This window comes from Dysidea avara, chromosome 3, assembly GCF_963678975.1.
Source record: "Dysidea avara chromosome 3, odDysAvar1.4, whole genome shotgun sequence".
Lineage (NCBI taxonomy): Eukaryota > Metazoa > Porifera > Demospongiae > Dictyoceratida > Dysideidae > Dysidea > Dysidea avara.
This window is the reverse complement of record NC_089274.1, coordinates 39,648,205-39,674,226: the sequence shown is the minus strand read 5'-3', so window position 1 is coordinate 39,674,226 and position 26,022 is coordinate 39,648,205. Positions and strand designations below refer to the sequence as shown.

Sequence of the window (26,022 nt, the reverse complement as noted above, 5' to 3'; positions counted from 1 at the left end):
CATTACACGTATACACGAATGTTAGCTAATGGATTGTTTTCTTTAAACAGTATACAACACTGACAGTGATTACTTATATACAAAATTATAATGTTACAACGTCTCTGAAGCGTGTTTAGCAAAGCAGCTCATCGTACAGAAAACGGACACCTTGGCGTACTGCTGGACAGCGACCACGGGATAATGACAGATCTGTTGACACTGGTAGCATCGGGACGCGGCCTTCATCATTGGCTTGTTCACGCCAGTTTGGTGCTGAGGTGATCGCACCGTAACATCATCACCAGTAGCCATCACTTTAAAATCTTCTCTTGTTCTGCTATTACTAGCAGGTTAGTCTCTATTGAGTTGAGCGGTACTATTGAATTAAAACGACCTTTTCTTCTTCGGAGCAGCAGCTATCCTACACCATTCACGTATTTCTTTATAGAATCCTCCTCGCTATCACTGCTCATCTCACAATAAACGAACTGTCTCGTCGAGAATTTCACACTTGAGCCATGAGACTTTGAGGGCGCGTTTTATTTTATAGTCGCTAGCACGTGGAAAATTAAGTCTTACGCAACAGTTTGAAATTCGTGCACTAATCACGTGTTTGCCAGGTTTGTCACGTGGCGATTCTAATCCTTCGGAATTTCACGACGTGTGTTCTGGTTTAGAAGAGATGTCTATTCCTAGGGAGTGGGATTCTGTTCCAATGACAACTGGGAACAATCAGATGAATATTACGGGAGATATGCAGTCCCAATTCGCCGGGCTCAATATACAAGCCACGCCATTTATACCGAATATACATGCTCAACCGTTTGTACCCGGTGGACCGCCAAGCGGTGGATTCGGGCACACATCACCGTATTACCAGCATAACATGGGTAAGTAGAAAGGCATTTTTTAGAATACAAGTTTCCGGAAGTATCCAAATGATTATCATTTTCGCGCCAATTTACTACATTGTCTGTACGCTAGGTTTGCCACCCGGACTGTACCCCCAACCTAATGTGGGCAGGATGCCACCTAGTGATGGTATGTGTGTCCACAACAGTGCAGACCAGGTGTTATCGCTTTCATTATATTAAAGTGCTTCTGTGCAGGCACTTATGATGCTGAAAGTGATAAGGTCTTGTGTGGGAAAGCATGTAGTGTTTGTGCACAAGATGTTATGAGGATGTAGCGATTGGTGTTATTCACATGCTTGTGTTAGCAATGGTTAATGTTACCATACTGTTGAATCTTGTATAGCTATAGCCACTGCTTTTCTCTAGAAGCTTTACAAGATTTTTTCACTTGTGCTCTTGTAGGGTACATGCGTGCTGGTCACCCTTACTCTGGTGCCGGAGGTATGATGCCCAATTACCCCGGGGATGGTCACTATGACAGGGCCAGTGGCTTCCATCACCAGCCCATGCAGCAGCCACAACAATGGCAGCAGCAGCAACAACAAGAAGGTATAATGATGGAATAGTTATTTGATTGTACACTTGGTTAGTAGGGGTATATAGTGATTAACTCTGGTGGTGTGCATTAATTTTAGCATCTAAAGTCATTGAATTAGTTTATGAGCATGTTTAAAATGTTGCATGATTTGAGGAAGTTACTAAAATCATCTGGGAGGACACTTTCACCCAACCAAAGCTGTATATTGTAATATAATTCAAAGCAGTGGGCATGAAGAGGAAAGGTGTATGTGACTTGAACCAAGAAGTCATTACAATTTTGCCAACATGCAGTTTCAGCTCTTTTTAAATTAAAGCTTGTCCATGCAAGCTAGTTTCTTTAAATATACAAAATGCAGCAGACACAAGCATATAACTGATGTCATGTATTTGTGTGTACGCTACATGTGCAAGCAAAACATACTGTGTCATATGCATGTACACAACATCGCAGGATCTGGTGATGTTGACTCGTGGGAGGACATTGCAGCTGATGAACAACAATCCCAACAAACAGACACTAGTAGTGACACGCACTCATCCACCACCACACCACCACATCCCACCACCACCATTGCTACTACTACTAGTGAAACACCAGACAACATGGATACTGCTACTCCACCGTCATCCTCATCTCTAGCTGGTCAGTCATTAACAAAAGAAACCTCATCTTCAGAAGCAAGTCTTCAACCAAATGAAACTGAAATGGCAGCAACTGGAATTTCTAAAGTGGGGTCAGACTCGGAGTTGGTGCTTAAGGACCATTCTTCACCCAGTATTACTCTTGTACCTAAATTGAAAACAGTTGTAGCCCCGCATAAGTCTGAGAATGATAAAGAAAATGTGAACATTGTCTTCATTGGTCATGTTGATGCTGGAAAGTCAACTATAGGAGGACATGTGATGTTAGTGTGTGTGTGGTGTAGTTGTATGGTGGTAGTGTGCGCGCGTGCGAGGGAAAGTGTGTTTGCTTACGTGAAGTATGTGTGGTGTGTGTGTGTGTGTGTGTGTGTGTGTGTGTGTGTGTGTGTGTGTGTGTGTGTGTGTGTGTGTGTGTGTGTGTGTGTGTGTGTGTGTGTGTGTGTGTGTCTTCCCATTATTATGGTTGGTTGTGTCATGGTGGAGTATACTCTCTTGAGTGCTATCATTATCCAATAATAGTGTATGTTAATGAATTTTAGGATGAAAGGATTCTGGTAATGCTTAGATGTCACTGTTGAAAGAGTTGGATCATTAAAATCTTGTTTGATGCTTGTAGTATCTGATAGCTGGCTAGCCCATATTGTTCTCAGTCTGTTGTCATGTTTTATGATCTGTTATGAAGATAGAAGCCCTATGAAGCTTGACAGCTTTGTAAGGATGATATTGATTAGATTTTAAAAGTATTTTAATGTATCAAAGGAGATTTTGAGTTCTTTTGCTTTTCTGTTCTTGAAGAGAATGGAGGGTATTTACATATTTGATGCCAACTTTGTAGGTTTTTGACTGGACAAGTGGACAAACGTACTCTTGAGAAATATGAAAGAGAAGCTAAAGAGAAGAACAGAGAAACATGGTAACCAGAAAAATATACTCGTTGTGTGTTGTGTGTGTTTGTTGTGTGATAAGCATCTTGTGTCTTTGTAAGGTATCTTTCTTCAGTTGATAAAATTGTCCTTACTACTGTATGTGACAGGGATGTGGTTTCTTCAATGCCTTAACTAAGATCTCACAATTTGTACATGTAAATAAGAGCCAAGTTTGTGTGGAGACACTTGACTAGTTGCTGATCCCATGTATATATTTGTACACATGCCTGTCTTTATATGGAGCATATCAACTGCATGCTATCCTGTTGTGATATGGGCTGTTGGTTATGGAGGCCTACACATTTCATTGTAACTGGACACACTGTTTCCCACAGACATAGTTTGTTGTTGTTTCTTTGTAGACCATATCATTGAATGATCCTATGTTGACACTAAGTTTTTCTAGTGGTGAAGTGTAGACTGGCTATTTGATCATCTTTTGCCCTTATACAGCCCTACTGGTGAAGCCTGGCATGTGTTTTCACATAGTTTATTTTTATTGTCCAGCTGTTTATGTGGTTGGGTCATAGAGACATAGTGTGGTGTGTGGGGTAGTGAATGGTGTTGATGTTGGGATGTCTTCTTTGACAAGATGTGAATATAGTTTGTGTATTTTATCTTGAAGTAATCACAGGGTATGTGGGGGACACAACTATGCTGTAACCGCTACCCCTATGCCTTTCAGAGAGATGGGCTGGCGAGTAATTCTGTTTAAAATATCCTACACAAATTCTTCTGTCTATTTCTCTTTGCCTTTTTTCATTCAACCTTTCTACAAAATGTTATTACATTTGCTATGTATATCGTTTCCTTTCTCTTTCTGTATTTGGGGAAACTGAGACGTATGCCTTAACTTTCTACTTTGTTGAAATTTAAAAATTTTGTTGCCATCAGTCAATTTTTTGCCTGTGTCAATATAGCATTCACATCTGCAGATTTCCCACCTAGTTGTTGAAAGTCAGCAGATATGTCACACATGGAGTTGCTGTGTCAGCTGCTATTACCTTCTGATGCTTGTAAACATAATCACTTCCCTAAACAAACAGGCTGGTGTGATGTTAGTAGATCAAAGAGTATAGTTGATTCATGTAATACCTTGATCATCCTTCCCACATGTCAGTAATGTGTATCAGATGTTAATGGAAGGAGTCTTGATGTCATCGTTAATGGTGACTATGGTTTCCATGTAAAATGCTTGGAAAAAAATTTTATGTAGTGTGTGATTTCATTACCAACATGAGGGAATGTATTATATTGATTGTATTGATGAGTGATTACATTTCATTGTGGTTTCCTGTTCACAGGTACTTAGCATGGGCTCTGGATACTAACTTGGAGGAAAGAGCTAAGGTAACTTGAACAAACAATTGTTTATCACTACCTTTTTATTACACCAAGAGATTAAATTTTTAAGCAGTGTATAGTAGGGACCACAAAGGAGTAGGCGTGGCCCACGAAATAACATCACCCAAAAAACAGCCTCAATTTTCCCAGATGACGATGAGGCAGTATTGGTTAGGTAAAACTAAGCCCAAACAAGCTTTCAGATTGACCAGAAACGCTTTCAACAAGTTGCTATGGAATTTAAAAAAAAATTATTAAATGGAATTTTCTACTGGCTGACTGCCTGATGCCTTCAGACAAGCATAACTTGATAACGGCTCAGGCTACGGGCTTGATTTTTTCACTGTTCGACATCACTTCAGCCCGAGAGGTGTCTTGGCATACTGCAGTGCATACAATGCATTCTTCGTGGACTTACCAGTGTCCTCCTTTGTGTCCCATTCATCTTTGCTGACAGCAAAAAGTGTCGATTTGGTAGTAGCACGTGATGGCTTCCCTTCTTAACGGAAATCATCCGTATTTTTCATAGTGACTACTTCGATTGCAGAGGTGTTTTTAAAGCAGTTTTTGATTCGTACTGCTGTGTAATGGGTTGAACATAGCCAACAACGAAGCATAATGGATACTTCACTTTCAGACAATATTTTATATAACTGGGGCACGCTTCACCAACCCTTTCTTTCAGTATGCATGGGTTGCAGAGATACTTTTCGAACAGGTCTTGATTCGTACTACTGTGTAACGGGTTGAACATAGCTGACAACGAAGCGTAATGGATACGTCACTTTTCAGATGATATAGAGCTGGGGCGCACAGCACCATTTCAAATGCAGTATGTGTCACCAATCATAATAATATTATTACAAAAAGGTTAACAAACAAGTATTTCAAAAAATGTAGAATTTATAACTAGAGTAGGGACCATAGCACATCGATAAAAAGTAGTGAAACAAGCTGGAGTAGTGCACGATATTAAATCACAGTAAAACAATAAGAAGTGTTATATCCCTACTGTGCATTTCCATTATGGTATATCTTGGAGCACAGTAGGGATATAACACTTCTTATTGTTTTACTGTGATTTAATATCGTGCACTACTCTAGTTTGTTTCAGTACTTTTTATCGATGTGCTATGGTCCCTACTCTAGCTATAAATTCCAAATTTTCTGAAATGTAAATAATTGCAAGATGCAATGTTGTCACTTCTTATTCTTCATACACACTTCCAAGTTTTGATTGTCATTATAAGGACTACTCTGTAATGGGTGTGTATCTTCATTTCTTAAGATTGATGTACCTGTTGGTAGGCCTAACAATGTAATACACTCAATCAATGGACACCTTCCAACATTAAGCTGCTTGTGTGAATTGTCACCTGTTATCAATCAGTTTGTGTGTTCACATTTTAAGGTGTCCTAGTTGAGAATCTCTGGGAGTAAAAGTTAATGGCTGTAAAACTTTATATTGTGAGCCTTTGAAGTGTTGAAGTTACCACCATGAAATGTACAGGTGACCGACCATATTGAGTCTTGACCATACCCAGATGATGGTTGCACATATAGTCCATTATTTTGCATATGTTTACACAACCTGTATATGTGGGGAGAGTATTTGATTGAAACATTTCACAGTTACGATCCATTGACTAATACAGTAATATTCTAGGTATATGGTGACCATGTGGAAACTGGACTGTTTGGTTAAATATAAACTACCCTGTCAATTAGCCAATGAAAGTTCCCAATTGGAAGTTGTACTGAGATCTAATGGATTTGTCTAGACTAAACTTGCCCATTTGTTTTCTTGGTTTTCATATCTCAAGCAGTGACTTACAGTTCTGTTCTGTGCCAGGCCTTGTGTGGTACTGAACAGTCTCTAGTGTGTTATGAAATAGAACTCTAAGTTGTGCCATAACAAACCAATACTGATACAGGTGTAGTGTTACTGAAGCCTTCACTGGCTCTATTGAGCCACTGTTCATTAAAGGCTGTTATTATCTTACTAATTCAAGACTGAAGTCTCCTTGACTATTGGCTGTTAATGAGTTGGTAGACTGGTGAATAGTGAGACTTCAATCTGCTGTTTCATTTTCTCAATCTGTCCCATCTATACCTTAATTTGTTTACAGATACCTTTAGTTAACAGTGTAGTGAGAAAAATTCAGGGGTTTGAAACTTTAGTGATGGGTGTTTTTAGATTGTATACAGACAGCAATATTTATTGAAAATGCTGCTTTAGTCAGGCCATACATGCTACATAGTCCCTGGTAAATGTGTTGTTTTATTTCCCATTTGTACTATGGTGGCTTGTTTACTTTTATAGTATTACACTGAATGTGATTGTATAGGGTAAAACCGTTGAGACTGGTAGAGCATTTTTTGAGACAGAGAAGAAACGATTCACCATACTTGATGCCCCAGGTCATGCTGGCTTTGTTCCCAACATGATCAGTGGTGCAGCACAAGGTGATATTGGTATCTTAGTGATATCGGCTCGCAAAGGAGAGTTTGAGACTGGATTTGAACGCAGAGGCCAAACGAGGTAAAATATTTCAAATATGCACAATTTTTGCCTATAGAATTCTGTATGTTATTAATGGGTGTGTTGTATATGTGTGGTCTAACAGTATTTGTGTCGCCTTCTAAGAAGACTGATTGTTTATCTATAGAAGTTTCTCATACTGAAAGCCACAAAGTTTGTGTATGTAACCAGAGAAGGTGTATATAGTGTGTGTTCAGTGGTATAGTAGATATATTTCACTATACCCTTACACTGTAGGTGTAACAAGCATGTCAAATTCTACTTCACCCTTTTGTCCTATTTCTTTTGCTATAAAATGGCAATCTATCTCTATCTGAACTGTGTTGTGCATGTGAGTGGGCATGTCTTTGTGTGTGTGTATGTGTACCGTGCATCATCTATGCTGTTTTGTTCACACAGAGAGCATGCTATGTTGGTGAAGATAGCAGGAGTTAAGCACCTTGTTGTGTTGATCAACAAGATGGATGACCCCACTGTAAAGTGGTCTGAAGAGAGGTGGGCATTATTTGGAATTCCTTAACTCAATCTAGTGACATGTTTAAACACCTATTAGTCAGGTGTTTGCATTGTTTATAACTTGATTGTTTCCATTTGTGTCTGTGTAGCTGCATAGAAGATGTTTTTGTGTAACAGCAGCACAAAATAGATGTATTGTATGTGTGCGTTGTTTGCCTACAATAGTCAATCGTGTGTATTACCTACATAAACAGTATTGCATATGCACAACAAACATGACGTACTATTGCACATACGCAAGTGTGACCTGTTTTATTAGAATACAGTGTATATAGATGGTACTTTGTGTTGGAGAATCAAAGTTCTGAAGAGTGCTTTATTAGTCATAAAGTAGCAAGGGTTCTTTCTGACTAATAAAGAACAGTTATGTGATAGGCACAGTATATAAAAATTATACTAATTAACTTGTACATAAACAACACAGCTATGAAAAGCATTTACGGAGTTTAATCATGTATGCTTCGTTGCACTAAATATTGCTGCAATGGAATAATTACTTGCTTGGAACTGAAACAGTTCAAATAGTTGAGATAGCACTCAGAAGACAACCAAGAAAATACCTAGCCCTTTGAACAGCAACTTATTGCATAAAAGAAACAAATGTTATTAAACACACAAGTTGCCACGTGAGTAAGGGGTAACCGATCTATTACGATTAAGCGAAATCATATATATATTTATACTGTTGACAAATGTTTCTAGCAAAGGACTCACCAGCCACATTGCTATGAGTGCTCGCTTGTGAAAGAAGCACTGCCATCTTGACATTTAACCGTATAACGTGACTTCATATATCATTTTATAAGTAATCACATGTTGAGTTAATTAGTCTTTATTCCACCCTTGCAAAGATGAAGGAGTTATGGTGGCTTTTATAATGAGGTACAATATTGTTTTTTTTCCACTGTAATACAGCGACTTGTAATTGTCGATCTTGGCACTTTACGCCATTACCATAAGGTTATTATGTATTCCTGTACATCCAAATTATAATTTTCGTATGCACACGTGATGTTGCTTTATGTATTAAGTTAGGTCTATTTTTGTAAACTTTTTAAATGCTATGTAATGATTGTGACATGTAATATTGTGTCTTATTCAGATATGAGGAATGCAAGACAAAGTTGACTCCATTTTTGAAGACAGTTGGATTCAACCCCAAAACAGGTTGGTATGCTCACAACGTTTCGTATTGCTCTTCATTCCCATGTGGTAGACATCTACTTCATACCAGTATCAGGATTGTCTGGTACTAACTTGAAAGATGTTGTGGAAACAAGTGTCTGTCCTTGGTACCAGTAAGTCAATTGTGTTACAGTAGTTGCATTGTAGAGATGAGTTGACCATGTGTCAAATCTTTGGGTGACTATGACTTGGTACCTATACCGTTACATAGGAATCAGGGCTCAACCCAGAATATTAAGCGGGGGGGAGTATATAAGTTGCTTTAGGTTCTAGGGGGTTGGGGGCATGTTCCCTAATATATATTTTGAAAATTTATACTCAATTTATGGTGAAATTTTACTGTGATGCCATTGAATATTGACCATTTGATTATGCAACTTTGGGATCAATTAAACCTTTCCATTTCTCAAGGTTTTAGGTATAAACCTAGAGGGGGCAATAGCTAACCCCCCCCTGGATTAACCCCTGGGAATGATCACTCCATTTTAGTATCAGACAATTAAAGTCTGTTGCTGCAGTGATGAGTGACTATTCATGTAGGGCACGGTATGGATAGTTTGAGTTGGTTTTGTTTTTGAGACACCTACTTCTTGCTGACTCACCCGGCCAACTCCTCTTGCACCTTGTTTATGTACTGGTGTTATTGGTAGTTTTTAATTTGATCATGTGATTGCAGTGGGTCAGCCTTCATCAAGTACCTGGATGATTATCCACCAATAGTCCGGGATGATGGTGGACCATTGAGGATGCCTGTCGTTGATAAATACAAGGTATATTGGTCTGTAAAGGTGTTTTGTTTGCATGCCCTTATAAAATTCATTGCCTCTACAACTGATCTTTTGTAATAATATTGTGATTTCGATGGTCAAACTAGTGGTTGTGACCAATATTATGGTGGAACCTGTACTGAATACATCGATTTTAATATATCTAAGGAACATCTTAGTGCATAAATTCACTATACACAGTTTATCATTTGTCTAGACCGGTCAGCCTACAGGATGTCATGCTAGACATTATCACACTCTGTCAATGGCCCCAACAGAAAATGCTTTTACAAATTAATGGCAGCCATTATAATGGGTCCCACCTATGAAGGTCTTCACCCTAGTAAGTTTCCCCCATTAGAAGAATGGTGTAATCCATTTTAGGTTTGTGATGGTATAATAGGAAGTAATTATTAAATTGTGCAGTTTTGATTTAGTTTAATGGCTCCAGCAATTTCACTTTTCAACTGTCTATTACACTTCCTTGAGTACTTCCTTGATTTGCAGTACTACAAGTAGTAGCATTTTCACTTGATAAATGTCTAACACTGTGTCAGGCCTCGGAATACCCCACCCCCAGCGGGGGACAGTCTAATAGAAGTACTGAGGGTATATCATACAGTCTAGCTGTGTTGCCCAACACTGAAGTATGTACTGGCTTGGGAGTGTTTGTACTTTACTTACTTAAAAGATGCATATACTCAATCCTATAAAGTTACACTGTAAGTTAAGTGGAGTGTGTCAAAAGCCGCTTTATAAAAGTGTGTTTTGACTTCATCAAATTTTACTAGCCAAGTAGTATTGACTGGTAGTTTGCAACTCATTGTTGTCAGTTATTTCCTTTTTTATGGCTTTAAGTACATCATGGGAGGAGGATGAAGATATAAATCATGTGCACAATATTGTGCCAGCAACAGAAATCCAGTCGGTGCTTGAAAATTTGCACGTAGAAATTTTATAGGCTTTGTGTTGTGATCAGTATATTATCCTACACAAAACACTATCTAAATATCTAATGATCCCCTATAGAGTATTGCAGCTCTCATGAAATTCCAAACACAAGAATTTATCTAATATTTTCAGTAAGGTGTGAAGTGGTAGCAATGTGTATGGTTAACTCTATACTGTGTATAATTTCCCTTGTGGAATAATACAATGTACCTGTGAATGAAAATGAAAAGGACATTTACTGTGCATGACAAGAAGTGTTCTTCCTCTTCTGCTGTCCCCACTTTGGCATAGTTGTCGGTATTTATCTATAAAACTGTTAACACATGACCTCACTATGGTGATGTGTCTAGATTGAGTTGTAACATCACAAAGTAGTGTGTTTGAAGTTTTAAAGAGATCAAATATTGTTGTACAACCATCATTTGCACCTTCTCTGGAGACTAGACCATTCTTGATGTATAGTCAACCATTTTATACTAACATGACTTGTCATAATGTGCATCAGCAGCACCCAAGGGGTGAAGCATTATCTGTATAGTCTTGTCCCAGCTGTCCACATCGTTGATTACGCGAATGTCATCTGGGGACATTAGTTCAACTTCTTGGCCCAAGAAGTGCACATTAATATAGGGTATTCCTAAAAGCTAGTTTAGTCCTAAAAGCTAGTTTAGTACAGTACTTGTCTAAAGTCTTTTCTTTTGTTGTTGAATGTTATTCCAAGTCGAGTTTTTGTACATCATGTTTTAACGTATTAGTCTTGCTGGAAATGTAAGCATGAATGAGCACAAGAAACATGTTTGTAGTAATGTTCCACTAGGGTCAAGAGAGTGGACTGAAGTCACCTGCGTGGTTGACCTCGTGAGTGGTTGGAGATGAGACTGATCTATAGTATGAGGAAGTACAGCTACGTAGCATATGTGGTATTGAGACCCTTGAAGTACTTTTTCATACGGTATCAAGTATTGTTCCTTCAAACTAAGACTCCAAGACAGGAGGTACGACATGCACACGTGAGCGCATATGTTTTGTACAGGGAAGCTATTTCGTGGAGTTATCAACGAAAAATATGTGCCGATTAAACTCTTTTCTTATGCTTAATTCAACGGTGCAATCTATCCCATTCAACCCCAGTGGTTCAGTTTTGATATGCACAGCCTATTGGAGGAACCGTCACGTGATGAATAACTATCTGTACAAAATAAAGCCAAGCAGCAAGTTGGGAGGAGAAAACCAGTGAAAATCACTGCACAAGTGTCTACGTAGTTTTGCAGTTCATCAAATCTTGTCTACAGATTGATTTTCCGCGATTTAACCATTTGAAGAATGCAATTACTGTAAATTCTTTCCAATAGCGTTTAATTTGTGTCGTACCTCCTCTGACTCCAAAAAAAAAATGTAGAAGTTCATTATGTAACATGCTCAACTGGGAATATTTCATTGTCTAAACTAATTGATAATGGTAGGAAGTATAAGGTCACATCACGGCTAATTGTTGAATATTATGAGTGTGTGTGTATGGTCTGGGTTGCTGTTCCTTTTTGGGAGGTCATACGACCCTTATGTGAAGAAGCTAAGGAGTGCATGAATAACATGTTGTGCATTACACACGTTCACTGACACATACAACAAAGGCACCCACACTCTAAACAAACGTTAGTGTAATATGCTAGTATAGGCACACAGGAATGTAACAACCATGTAGCAGGTTGAGTTACAAGGATGTTAAATAAGCAACAAGTGTCTCTCTACACCCACACAACCCACTCATGCACTTCCCTCAGTAGTAGAAGGCTTCAGGTTCTCTGTACATGCTTTGCCTTATCAAAACAATTAGTGGACTAGAGCTCTGACATAATCTTACAACTGTCCCTCAACATGAGAAACTGTATAGTTTAATATACTAACTTGTAATGATCATGTAAGTGTGCCCTTGATAGAGACACTTTGATATGTTATTTAGTGTTGTTAGTAAGCGATGGATGAGTGACTTTATTATCAATAAGTTGGTGCTCCCTTTTGATATGCCACTTTCTTCATTTGTGGGTGCAAAAGGCCCTAAAGTAGGATCAAGTAGTTCAGCTTAGCTATCTGAACACTAGGTGGTTCTCAGAGGCTCAGGTATTGAAGTTTCACTCCACATGTTGTAGTGCACTAAATCGTAAACACATTGTAGTGTTAATTTCTGATTTCCTGCTATAAGGCTTACAGTAGCCTTCTTGCAGGTCCATATAATGATTACTAAATTTTAACAATCCACCTCTAGAAGAAGGGTCGTGATGCTATTTTCTGTGAAGGCCTATGCAACTCTTGGTTACACAGAGGTTGTGCAGGTCTCCCCAATTCCTTGTTTACCTGTTTACTAAATTCCCTTGATCCACTTTACTGTCCACATTGTCAACTAAAGCAACCATCTCAGATCCGAAAACCACTCATGACAAGCATACTCAGACTGAAGCTTCTTGTCTGCCCAAGTTTATTCATTGCAATTATATCTTAATAGACTGTATGTATGTGTACAATGACTTAATCATTTCCTTGACAACTTGACCACTAAGTGTCAACTAGTTAATTATCCGCACCTCACATTAGGTAATTAGTGGTTTGTGTGGTGGATTACATCACATTAAAACAAAATATTTTTAGAACTACCATATTCTTGGAAACATGGTTATTTTTGCAAGTCCTATTGTTATGTAATACAAGCACTATAGGACCACCCAACCATAGTATCCTGATTGTCATAAATGTCTTGGTTTTTGAGGTTAGTTTGAGTACTAACAAAGTTGATGTTCTTTTTTTACTATACCAAATACTGTTTACTTCTCAACTATTTGGTTGTGCGGTGCAATACCATAGTTCTAATGCAAACACTTGGAATGTTTGCTGTTTTAGGTTACGATATTGGATAAACACCAATACTTTTCAACATACACATAGGCCCTACATCAAAATAAAGTTAAGAAACCAATGTATAGCATAAGTACTTTTTACGTATTTAAATCAGGTACACAGCCAGTGACAGGCCAGCTATGGGCATGTCTGGTTTTTAAACTTGTGTGTTCATTGTATGTTTCTGTGTCTGTCACACCTACACTTGTGCAGAAAAGTAGCCAGTGTGAGCACTCTATACATTGTATTAAACATAAGTTTTACCAGAAATCACATATCCCTATGGTACAAAGGGTGTGTACTCCTCTTGCATGTGACCGAAAATGGAGAGCAGAAACCAAGGCTTGTTGAAAAAAGTTTCCTTAGCAACGAAAAGGTAAATTGTAATTGATGGATTGTGAATTGCAAAGAATGTTATAAGCATTTACGCTACGGCAGGCTACGCTGCTGTTCCTGCAGCTTACTTCACTAGTCTAATGCTACTGCATGAATGATATGGAAGCAAGAAATGAAAACTAACTTAATTACACTTCCTTGTCTTCTCCAGTTCTAATCTACACTTGTACACACAACTCATTCTACTCCAGTCTGACCCTTAAGATAGTAGTATGGCTTAATTCAGTCACCACTGAATCTTTCATCGCCAACCGACTTGTCTGGCACGGTAACACCAGAGAACTCAATTTTCGTGTATCACTTTAGGTCACTAACCTCGCCAACAACTACTCCCCGCACCTCAGTATTTCAGATGTGAAACTATTGGATTCCCTCCTTCCTCGTGCTCCTATCTTCCCTGCCTAAAATTTAGATCACGTGATGCTGTACATTAAATAGAAAGCGACTAAACTATGTGGATTGTGTGATATAATTGTTGAAGTTAACTCGATATCAGCTATTGATTTACAATGAAAATATGACGCTGCCAAGGTATGCACTAATTTCTTGTTCGTAATATCATTTGTGAGTGGGCGCCTCTGTCCCAAGGAAGTTTGGGTGGGCATGTGCCACCCAGGCCCACCACTTCTGAAGGCATTTTTGATTGATCATACCTAACCAATATACAAACTGTTGTGAAAAATGTGAGGTTAATTTTTGTGGTAATTTTTGGGCAAGAAACCCTTTCTTTACCTCTATGCAATACAAAACCGAAAAGAAATTGACTAAAGAACACTTTAGCTAGTGTGCCTGGCTTACTGAAATTGTTTTCGTAAAATTGCGTGTACCTACCTATCTGTTTGTCCGTATGCACCCATGTGAGCAAATCGTTAAATAGTAAAAGCAGGTTGCACGTAAGAGGTAAAAACGAAATGAAGTCTGTATTAAACTTCTGCAAGGTGAACTTTGCTTTGAAGTGGTTTCTTTTCGGCAGTCTGAAATATGGGTATGGTGATTTCTCAGACTTTGTAAATTATCTTCCCTTCAGGTTTTACAGGAATTTAACTGCTGAAATACAACAGAGCAGGCCTCATACACTACCAGGAGTAGCCCTTCGAGTTGAAAGGGGACATGACTCTTACATATGCGAATGAAAATGAAGTTTTGCTGAGAGAATTTGTGGGAAAAAACATGATAGTCAAACTATAAAACAGTTTAGAAGATACTTTGAGCATAATATGTTGTTAAAAGCAGTTTGTTTAACAAGCGCTTCCTTAGCAGTGCATAGCAACGTAATTGAAGAATTACAAAATTTCATGAATTATGAAATCCGAAATTACAATAAATTATGTATTATTGTAAGGCCATAAACCTATTGGCTACAATAATACTAAGAATTTGTTTTAGTTAGTTGCATGGGTGCCAGACATGGGGCCAAGTACATTTGAAAGTACTTAAGTAAAGTACAAGTACTATTGAATTTTCCAAGTATAAGTACAAGTACTCTGGCGACAATCAAGAGAGTACTTAAGTAAAGTACAAGTACATACTGGAAGTACTCAAGTAAAGTACAAGTACATTTTGCTGTAGCAAAATATACACTTATTCAGCTAGTGTATTGTAGTATGTAAGTGTACCTAGTGGGGTTGGTACTTTCAGGTTTTTGTCAACCATTCACTCTCTTAAACACTTAAAATGCACTAACATTAGCAGCAGCATTGTTTTTATTTGCCAGAATTCTATGACATCATTAATCGTGGATACATGATACATAGTAAGGTTAGGGAAGGCACTAGAAGAATTGTACAATGCACCTTCATGCAATTTTGTTATGTACCCACTGTGTACAAACTACGTACAATGTTAGCAGTACTTACAAGTACTTAAGTACTCAAGTACATACAAGTACTTAGCAAAGTACTTGAGTATAAGTACAAGTACACTGGGGAAATTAAGGAAGTATTTAAGTAAAGTACAAGTACTTTCAAATCTGTACTTAAGTGTACTTAAGTATAAGTACTCATGTACTTGTCTGAATTGGGTGCCTGGTTTTTAGAAGTAGCACATCAACTTGTTTAAGTATACATATAGCAGTGGATAGTTTTTAGAAGTATCCATTCCACAATACAAGCTTTACCCTGTGTTAGTCCAATGCCTCCCACAATGTTTCAGAAAAGCCTGTACAGTTTACTACTACTCCATGCATCATTCAATAGCATGTTTACTGTTAACACATTACCACTGGTGGGTGACACATTAACACTGGTGGGTGCTACATTAGCACTAAATGTGGTGTGTATGATACATTTACTTGTGGAGTCCAACAACTGGTGTGATCATCTCTCTGTAAAAGGCTTGCAGACTTTTCCACCTTGTACTTCACCTTCACCAGCCTTCATTGTGTGTTACGAAAGATCCACTTCAGGAATCCCAGACAACGTTTGTTAACTCCACTCAATGGCAGATGTCCCCCAACACAATGAATCGAGCTACAACGTGTTCATTTCAACAATTTATTTTATCACGTGACGTTATTATTTCAAAAAATGCACACCATATTACATAATGATTACAACGTTTCCTTACACTGCCTGGGTTGGGTCATGTACAATGAATCAACAAAATGAACTAAAATAATGTACAACTTAATAACCTAGTAACAATGAAAATGTAACGAATTTGAATCAGTAAATGTTTTAACATAACAAAGTTAACCTTCTATTCAGCTTGTAGTTCCACAGGTATCAAGTGAGTAATACTCCTCAAAAGAATGTTACTGTTGGGAACCTTGACTAGTGCAGCTCGGACCTTAGAATCACGACCTTTGATTAACTCTTTAACAATTCCCAACTTCCAAAATACTCTTTTGGTCAAATCGTCCTTCATAATAATCACATCTCCAACAGAAATTGGTGTACTTCCAGGTGGTGCATGATGCTTCACTGTGTGATTCTCCCTCAAATTAAGCAAGTAGTGTTTACGCCACAACTGCACGAACTGAGATAGTACCTTTTTGATGTTTATACCTTTTAGTTAAAGCAGAGTGAGTGCTGATTACCTCAAAGTGGCCAGAATTAGCAAACAAGTAATGCATCTACCATGTAGTAGGTGTGAGGGACTCAATGTGTAACTCAACCCATCTTGATCATCCTCCACATAAGTGAGAGGTCGTGCATTTACTACAGATTCCACTTCAACCAGTACAGTGTTCATCTCTTTCAAACTTAGGGTAGTTTTTCCCATGGTTTTTTTTCAAAGCCATCTTCACTGTCCTTACCATTCTCTCCCAAAACCCCCCCATCAGGGGGCTCGCTCTACTATAAACTTCCAGGTGGTCTGACGATTTGTGAAATATTGAAGTACTTCAGGAAATTGAACTATGTTGCACGTTTCCTTTGATCCCCCGCATTGTCAGACAGTAGGGTATTCGGTAGCCCATGACGTCCAACAAATCTGCGAAATGCTAATAGGAATGAAGTAACCTTCAAGCTAAGTGTCAACTCCAAATGGACTGCGCTTGTTTATGCGCATGTGAATAGGCAAATATACGCCTTTGAATTGTCTTCGTTGTCATTGTGTATGTACAAGGGACCAGCAAAATCAATACCAGTATGGCTAAATGGTGGATCGTCTGACACGCGCTCCAATGGCAAATCTGGTGGATTGACAGAAGCATAAGGGAGTCCTTCAAAGCGTTTACATGTCACACTTACGCAAGATTCGTTTTACTGCTTGTCTGGCCCTTAAAATCCAATACTCCTCCCTCAGGATCGAAACTACTTCTGTTTTTCTACTGTGATTTGTGTTGAAATGTATCTCCTGGATAAGAAGATCAACAAAATGATGCGCAGCAGAGAGCAAGATGGGATTCTTACTAGCAAGTTGCAACGTGGAATTGCCAAGTCTTCCTTGGCATCTGATGACATTAATAATTTCGACTATTTGCTAGCTCCGAGGCACTCACTCCTCTGGAAGGAAGATCAGCTGGATTTAAAACTCCCGGACAATGCCTCCACCGATGAGTATCTGTAAGTTTGCGAATATCTTGGATCCTGTGATGTACAAACTGCCTCCAGGGTTTTGTTTGTTGTATCTGATAAAACACAGACATGGAATCAGTCCAGTAGTATACTTCAACCTCTAGTTTAAGTGCTGATACTGTGGAACAAACCAACCGAGAGAGTAACAGTGCTGCCATAAGTTCTAGTTGTGGGATTGATTGGCCATTTATTGGGGATACCGTAGTCTTTGACGCAACTATCCTGATGTCCACCAGTTAGCATAAGATTCCTCCTCTTACATCACTGGGTAACTCCCCTCAACAGCCACATTACTCTCACTGTGTTCATTTGCTTGGATTAAGTTCATCAACTCAGTAGAATTTGAGTTTCATTTTTCTGAGATTCATACCAGCATCTGCCATCAGCCTTCTAGAACCATTGTAAATGTCAAAGGCCTTCTCTACAGTGGTCGCACCAGTCACCAAGTCATCGACATAAAGCGAGTCTTGCAACAAACCAACCAAGGCAGGTTCATCATGTTGGTACTTAGACAAGTGGTTAGAGATAACAGACCCCAGAATGGCTGGAGAAGGTCTCAGCCCAAAAACTAATCGCGTAAATCTAAAATGTACAACTGTACTCCTTGGATCCAAGGGGTCTTGTAGCCACAGGAACCTCAAAGCATCTCGATCCTCTTCTGAAATGCATATCATTAAAAAAGCCTTTTCGATGTCACCTGTAAGTGCAACCAGGTAAGTCCTAAATCGCAATAGAGCGTCAAACAGCATCGGTACATAATTAGGACCCGTCAGCAAACAATCATTTAAGGAGTGAGACTCATCCTTATCTCTAGCAGACCCATCATATACTACCCTAATTTTCGTCGTCTCTCTGTCCTTTCTTACAACTGCATGATGAGGGAGATAATGAAGTAACTTTTTGTGGTCATCACAGTTAGCAGATGTGCTAGTTGGTCGCTCTACAATTTCAATCATTCCCTTGTCAAGCTGCTCCTTGATCACACGATCATATTCCCTTAACAGTTAAAGTGGTCGTATAATTCAGACACGTCTCTTTTCCAGGGTAAGCCAACCTGATAATGCCCTTGCACAAATGTGATATTGTGCAAGAAACAACCACTCGCCGTCTCAGATTCATCAAGATTAATACCTAGAGATTCAGTCTCCCAGAACTGCTTAAGAGCACAAATCACTTCATCATCTGCAGTGATAGCAGGGTCAACCTGGGGTTCTACAACAATCATATGGGAGGATGCCAAGTTTGCTACAGCTGTTGATTCCACTGGACCTGACAGTAACCACCCCAAACTGCTTTTTACAGCTATAGGTCCCTCATCTCCAGTCCTGATATCACCACTTACAAAGTCCCATAAAAGTCCGAACCTACCAAAATGTCGATTCTATCACATAGTCCAGTGGGGTTGTCAGCAAGTTATAAACCCTCCAGATGTGGGAGGGTGTCAGTACTAGTAACAGGTGGGAGAGTGGTACATATGACAGGAAAACTTAGAGCTGTAATCCTGGTTCGGTTGGGTGTGCATACACCCCGGATTTCAAGCTGAACAACACTACAGTTCTTGATTCTGTGGTTACTATCACCAAACGTATTCAATTGCAGTCATCCATTATTCTCTGCCTGTAAGTTCATTGAACTGCAAAGACTCTCAGTAATATAGAAATGCTGGTTGCCATTGTCAAACAGGATCCGTATTTTCTGATGCTTGCCAGTGACTGAATTAACTGCCATTGCTTGAGCAGTTTGCAAAAGAATTGTGCCTTACTCCTTGACGTAGTCACACTCAAAGAAGCAGTGTCTGTTGTATTACTTACAGGAGCCTTGTTGGACTGATTGGCAGAACTATCTGGCTGAATGACTGGTATACTTGGTTTATCTACTAGAAGGTCACATATGGACTGATGGTATCTCTTGTGGCAAGTACGACAAGTGTGCCTACTGTGACAATCCTTCACCTTGTGATTGAATTTCAAACAGTTGAAACATTTACCAGATCTAAGCATTATATCGCGCCTTTCCCGGACAGAATTGACTTTACTGCAATAAGCTGAAAAATGAGGACCATCACAATAAGCACACCGAAGATGAAATTCATTGGACAACAAGGTGGCTGCACTAGGAAGCTCACGGCTTGGCTTATAGTTAGTTTAGGTTGACCTTGGGTGACTTTGGTACCTTCACTTGCCTCCCATGCCTCATCCTCATCCCTTATTACTTTCATTAGATTGTCAAGTTTCCATACATCACTTTTCGTTTCTCTAGCAATACGCAATTGGATATTATCGGAGTTTAGTCATAATCACAGGGATTAGGAGAGAACCGTACTGCTCTGATTCGATTCCAAGTGTGGAAAAAACCCTAATATGGACATTGATTCTGTCATATACTGATCATAGGGAGGCAGGGTGATCATTAGTACAAGCTGGTACCTTCAACAGCTCGTCCATGTGGGCACAGATAATTGTTTGTGGTTTCCCAAATCTGCCCTTCAGCAACTCAATTGCCGTGTCGTAATTAGCCTCAGACAGAGTTAAGCCTTGAATTGCACTTGCAGCTGTCCCTTCTAATAACAAATGGAGATAGTTGAACTTATCTACCTTGGAGGTGTCTCGATTTTGGTTGACAACTGAATCAAATGATTCCCAAAACCCTGTCCATTTTGTGACATCGCCCTTAAACTTGGGCAATACTAGTTTTGGTAAACGAGTTCGAGCAAGAGTTTCTGTAGCAGAAGGAATTAGAGGTGGGGTTGCACTACTGCCCTTTAAACTGTCATCAACTCTACGTTTACACTCTATGATTTTTGCAGTAGTGGTCTCCGACTCTTTTACCTCACGCTCAATTTCACTTATTTCACATAGCGAAAAAATTTCATCTTACTGTCTAATTGCTGATGAATCACCTTCAGACGAGCTACTGCTTCACTAACGGTGGGGTCGGTTCCAATTATTTCGTCAACTTCTTTAATGAGCTTAGTAGTTACTCCACGATGCACCCGTTGAACTGCCTTGGAGCGGTCACACTTCTCCTTTCTCTTTCAGCAGACAGAGACATCTCAATGGTACATGCGACTGTGAGGGGTTGCACAAAAAACAACAACGGCTCATACAACGATACGGTTAATCACCTCTACGGGTGCCATTTACTGCCCGGCACCAAGGATTCTAAGTTTGGAGAATCAAACTCTGTCAGAATCTCGTGCCCCACGTTGGGCACCAAATGTTACGAAAGATCCACTTCAGGAATCCCAGACGTTTGTTAACTCCACTCAACGGCAGATGTCCCCCAACACAATGGATCGAACTACAACCTGTTCACTTCAACAATTTATTTTATCACACGATGTTATAATTCCAAAAAATGCACACCATATTACATAATGATTGCAATGTTTCCTTACATTGTGTATCTGTGTGACACAAGTGCCAGGTTTTGTTAAAAAATTTGGTGGATCATTTGAATTCCCATGTAGTGCATTAGACTCCCATAACAGTTTCATGTTTTTTTTACAAATTCTCAACTTTTACTTAGGACATGGGTACCATGGTGATTGGGATAATCCAAGCAGGAGCTGTCACCCGAGGACAGCAATTAGTAGTGATGCCTAACAGGGTAAGTGTGGTGTGTGTGTGTACGTGTACGTGTATGCATATGCATGCATTTGGTCAGAAATACTATGGTTGACCACTTTAAATAAGGTTCATTAATTGATGTAACTGTGTTCTACTACAGACCCCAGCTGAGGTGTTATCAGTGATGAGGAATGAGGAGGAGATCCACTCTGGTTATAGTGGTGACAACATCAAGTTGAAGTTGAAGGGGGTAGAGGAAGAGGTGATGATGTAACTTTACCTTAACACACTTATTCTAGTACTAATTATTACTACAGGACATATCAGCAGGATTTGTACTGTGTGAGCCGTCCAGTGTCTGTCATACTGGGAAATTGTTTGATGCTCAGGTTAGTAGTATGTGTGGTATAATTGTTGTCTTTGTTTGTGTCTTCATTAATTTTACTTATTTATATGGTGTGTATAACAATCATGCGATCGTTTATCCTTGTGGTGTAAACAGCAAGTACAACTATGCTAGTACGCTGGATTGTGCTTCTACAGTTACTATATGTTCTCTCATCACATAACAGATCATCATTCTGGAACACAAGTCCATCATTTGTGCTGGCTATAGTGCAGTCATCCACATACACACTGCAGTCGAGGAGGTGCAGATTGTGGTAAGATGTCACCATACTGTTGTACCATACAGTGCCTGTCATGACTTGTTGTCTCCACAGAGCTTGATAGCTCTTCATGACAAGAAGACTGGCAATAGAATACCTGGGAAGCCAAGGTAGTGTCTACATTGAGAGGTTAAACATACTGTATAGCCAGAGATTTTCGAGGGGCGAATTTTTGGCGGGAAAAGTATGTAAAAAGGATTTTACTCAAAGGCGATACATGTTCCAAATGGCTTAGATCACAATGTGATTGCATGCTATTTGGGATTATATGAAGAAGGCAATGTTGAGCATATCAATGGTGTTTGATGTAGCTTCTAATTATTATCAGCTGTTAGTAGTTACTAATGCATGGGCATGTGTGCCTTGTATCTGCAGCACATGTACAAGATAAATACCCACCATTCTTTGGCACTTCGACCTTTGAATTAGCAAGCCCATTTAGCTGTGAGTTGGACTATTGATATGCTCGACTTTGTCTTGATCCCAAATGGCATGCAATCACTTTGCCATTTTGAAATTACATTTCAGAAAGCTCAGTCTCACATATCAATGGTGTTGTTTGTAGCTCAACACAGGAAAAGTTGAGCTCATAAATAAACTATGAGAGGGGAGTCCATCTGTAGCCCTAGAAACTCCAGTTCTTGAGATGGGCAAAAGTGTGATTTCTCTGGTTGATAATGAACCCTAAAACTTCTAGCAGGAACAACAACACTTCCAAGTGTCATGCTGCCTCCTTGGAACTGGCCAGTATTGATATGTCCTGATGCCCAGAGTCACCAAAGGCTTCATCAGCATAGGACAGGCTGAAGGGGAGGCAAGTGAACTGGTATCAGACTTCGGCCACCCAAAATCTGAGGTACCGCGGTGCTTTCTGTAAATGGGAATTGTTAAGTAGGCAGGTTTACTTTCACCATCCAGTCCATTTCTAACAGGTCTCTCAGCCTTTTCCGTGACCTTTGATAACATCCATTTCCTCTGCCCAGTCCATTCCAGGCATATGCAGAACATTGGGGTGCGTGGTTAGAGGAGGTTGTTGCATGGAGGAGAGCCAGATCTAGGGGCGTCATCGTCTAGCATGTCAGATGGATCTGTGGAAATGACGACTCAATCCTTGGTGTAGGATGTCCATTTGGTCTTGCGTCTCCTTGAGGACTCACTCCAGTTGAAGTGCCGAAAGCGTGGTGGGCATTTATAAAATATTTTCATGCTCATACACTGCAGACACATGACATGCATGCCCATGTATTAGTAACTACTAGTGGCTGATACTAATATGTCAAACACCATTGATATGTGAGATTGAGCCTTCTGAAATGTAATTTGTCATCACTCGCAAAAATCCTATCCCTCCAATAATTCTACATGTATGGTATGTTTAAAGGCTTCACTGTGTTGCTGTGTAATGAATGAAGGCTCAATTAGAATGTTGTGGTGTATGTTCTATTAAGTAATTTATCAGCAAATTGTGTAATACTGTACCCCTGAGTTTTTTTATTTAAATATTTTTGAGAACACCAAAGGCGTACTCCATCACTGTGTTGTGTTTAAGGTTTGTCAAGCAAGATCAGGTAGTAGTGGCACGACTGGAGACAGCTGGTGTCATCTGTTTGGAGACATTCAAGGATTTTCCACGTATGGCTAGATTCATTCTGCGTGATGAAGGTGTGTTGTGGTCTGTGTCTCGTTTTGTATGCATGTGTCTGTCTATGTTGTTTGTAGTTGTGCTTGTAACTTTTATAAGTGAAAATGTTCATTGACATTGGACTACTGTGATAAATTCTCTCTATTTACACAGGCAAAACCATTGCTATTGGAAAAGTATTGAAGTTAATGTAGCAGTGTCTGAATGGGAGTGGGCCTCCAAGAGCTCGCCCCACCTACCAATAGGACAATTACTATTGCAAGTGTACTGCAACAATTAATCGTTGTGTACACATTAACAAATGGATACACATTGTAGACATCATAACATTATTTGTTGTAGTACATTTTCTGCATTACCCAGTAAACATTGTATCTATTATATACTATATACATACATGTAAGTGTGGACACATTACATTGATACTTCTGCTGTACATTGCTTGTTGAGTTAGTTGTTTTGAGTGTAAATGAAATCAATAATTTTGTGCTTACGTTCACTTGATATTACTATAACTTGACGTCTTCAAATTTGATTCTGCTAATCCACTGAAAGACCTTTCTAGATAATTAACCCGTCCGTGCACCAATTTTTCAGCTTATTCCCCTGAGCAGTTTATCTGGTAAGCATGGCAATAATCATTTTTGTGTTAGCAAATCTCGTTTATGTGATTGTTCCACAATGTTGGTTTTTTTTTGCTGAATCTGATATTTCTCCAAACCACAAAAGGCTTAAGTATCAATAGTTAACCTATCCACATAACCATCAGCGGTGTGACAACATATTTTTTTGTTAACTTATTTATCAAAACTTGGTGCCAAGATTCACCTTTAAACCTGCCTTGTGTGTGAAAAATTTTGGACAATCCAAACAGCAGGTTTGTAATTTATAGCAGGTTTTGTAAGTGTGAAAAGACAGAATAAAAAGAAATAAGCCCATTTTGAAGTCTCTTATCTTGGGAATGCTTGAAGCAATTTTGGTATGTGTGACTACTGAAGCATTTCTGCAGCAAAAATTGTCTCATTTTGTAAAGGCAGCATGGATACATGTTTGTGTGAAAGTCATGTCAGTGTCCATTCTGTCAATAATGCTGTGATGGTAATAGCTACAGGAGTGGTGTAGCAGATGAACTTGAAGACAACTTGTTTATTAAGTGCTACCTGGAGTACCCCCAAAAGAAAATCAGATGTGACGTATTGTTCAATGTTATTAATGCTTCCACTACAAGTGATTATGTACAGCCTTAATTGCTACAGTCACTAGTGAGGGCACATCTTGATGATGAGTATGATGAAAAGATTAAACTAAAGAAAACTGTGAATCAAAATACTGCAAGTCACTACTACAGGATTCAAGTTACAAGACACTCACTAAAGTAGTGAACACGATTGAGTTTTAAGCAGCCATTTGCCAGATGGAAGGAGACTTAAAGGAATGTATTGTGACCTTGACACTCACCAATACTGACACTATTTACTATTTTGACAGGTTGGAAAGTGTACTTGTGGTTTTAGTTCAAACTGGAGAGAGAGTTGGATCCCAGTTCCAATATGGCACTTGGTTTGAGACCAAAAATGCTTTACATCACATGCCAAACATTGAACAAGTGTTTGGAGTAGGCGTTTGTGGTTAATGATGGTAAAGCAAGAGTGCCATTGGGTCATGTAGTAGTTTTATAAAAGATTGATCATCAAAGAAAAGGTCTAGGAAAATCAATATCAAGGCTTTGAGAAAAATTTAAGTCAAACTGGTGTTTACCAATTCTTTGGAAGTTGATAGTAAGTGAACATTGTGATAATAAAGCCTTTGAGGTGGAGGGTGTTTTGCAGCAGCTTGTAGTAATGTTTGTAAAAGAGCCATTGAATGTTTGGTGGTGAAGTATGTTTCAGACTATGCTGATATATAGTAATAAAAATGACTGGCAGCCTGTTGCCGCCAGAAATACCATGTGTTTCTCTCAAAAAAATTAATTTAAATTCAAGTTGAAGGCAGACCTGTCAAGTCTCACGCATTCGGGTCTTTTCACACACTCACACACAAATGATGGTGACTCTCACGCAGTCTCCTCACTAGCCGTTCATGTGACACTATGCACGTATTTACTGAGGGTTATTAAGCTATTTGAGCATTAATGAGGTACTTTATAAGCAATTGACAGCTTAATTGTTTGTCCAAAATTTTTCTAATACTTTTTTTTTTTTTTTTTGGTCTCAGATGGTAATTTACTTAGATTTTTTGAAAGTAGTATGGTAGCTTGGTAAATCTCACTCAATGTCACTAGCTCAACTTGACAGCCCTGTGAAGGTAAGATTGTAACAAGCACAGCAGAACCTCAGTTATCCCAGCACTAAACACCAAAAATGATTGTTGTAGAATGAGTACCTCCCTGTTTTATTACTAAACCATACACCTTAAACTGCTTTTCTATATATAGCTAACACCTCATACATTGATGTTAGTTCTTAACTCCGGCAACTGCTTCAAATTCTTCTACAACACCCTTCAGGATAACATTACTTTGAGATGTAAG

The 26,022-nt window shown here is 39.1% G+C and overlaps 1 protein-coding gene across 1 annotated transcript; it reads left to right on the top strand.

Moving 5' to 3' along the window:
* The first annotated feature begins 581 nt into the window (after window positions 1–581).
* LOC136250941 (eukaryotic peptide chain release factor GTP-binding subunit ERF3A-like) lies at window positions 582–23,996 on the top strand. Its single transcript, XM_066043289.1, has 18 exons — window positions 582–872; window positions 967–1,023; window positions 1,299–1,445; window positions 1,888–2,341; window positions 2,914–2,991; window positions 4,309–4,354; window positions 6,697–6,890; window positions 7,290–7,385; window positions 8,509–8,573; window positions 8,623–8,704; window positions 9,268–9,361; window positions 21,142–21,222; window positions 21,343–21,444; window positions 21,500–21,571; window positions 21,755–21,844; window positions 21,905–21,960; window positions 23,400–23,512; window positions 23,646–23,996. Exons 1-18 carry the CDS (start codon window positions 665–667, stop codon window positions 23,684–23,686), a joined length of 2,076 nt encoding a protein of 691 aa, XP_065899361.1. The 5' UTR covers window positions 582–664; the 3' UTR covers window positions 23,687–23,996.
* Window positions 23,997–26,022: the final 2,026 nt, after the last annotated feature.

What these genes read in the sequence shown, in the direction of transcription:
- LOC136250941 (XM_066043289.1), top strand. Translation starts at nt 665, where the DNA reads ATGTCTATTCCTAGGGAGTGGGATTCTGTTCCAATGACAACTGGGAAC. An exon ending in GTATTACCAGCATAACATGG is followed by an intron (nt 873 to 966) that starts GTAAGTAGAAAG and finishes TCTGTACGCTAG; the next exon opens with GTTTGCCACCCGGACTGTAC. An exon ending in AGTGTCTGTCCTTGGTACCA is followed by an intron (nt 8,705 to 9,267) that starts GTAAGTCAATTG and finishes ATGTGATTGCAG; the next exon opens with TGGGTCAGCCTTCATCAAGT.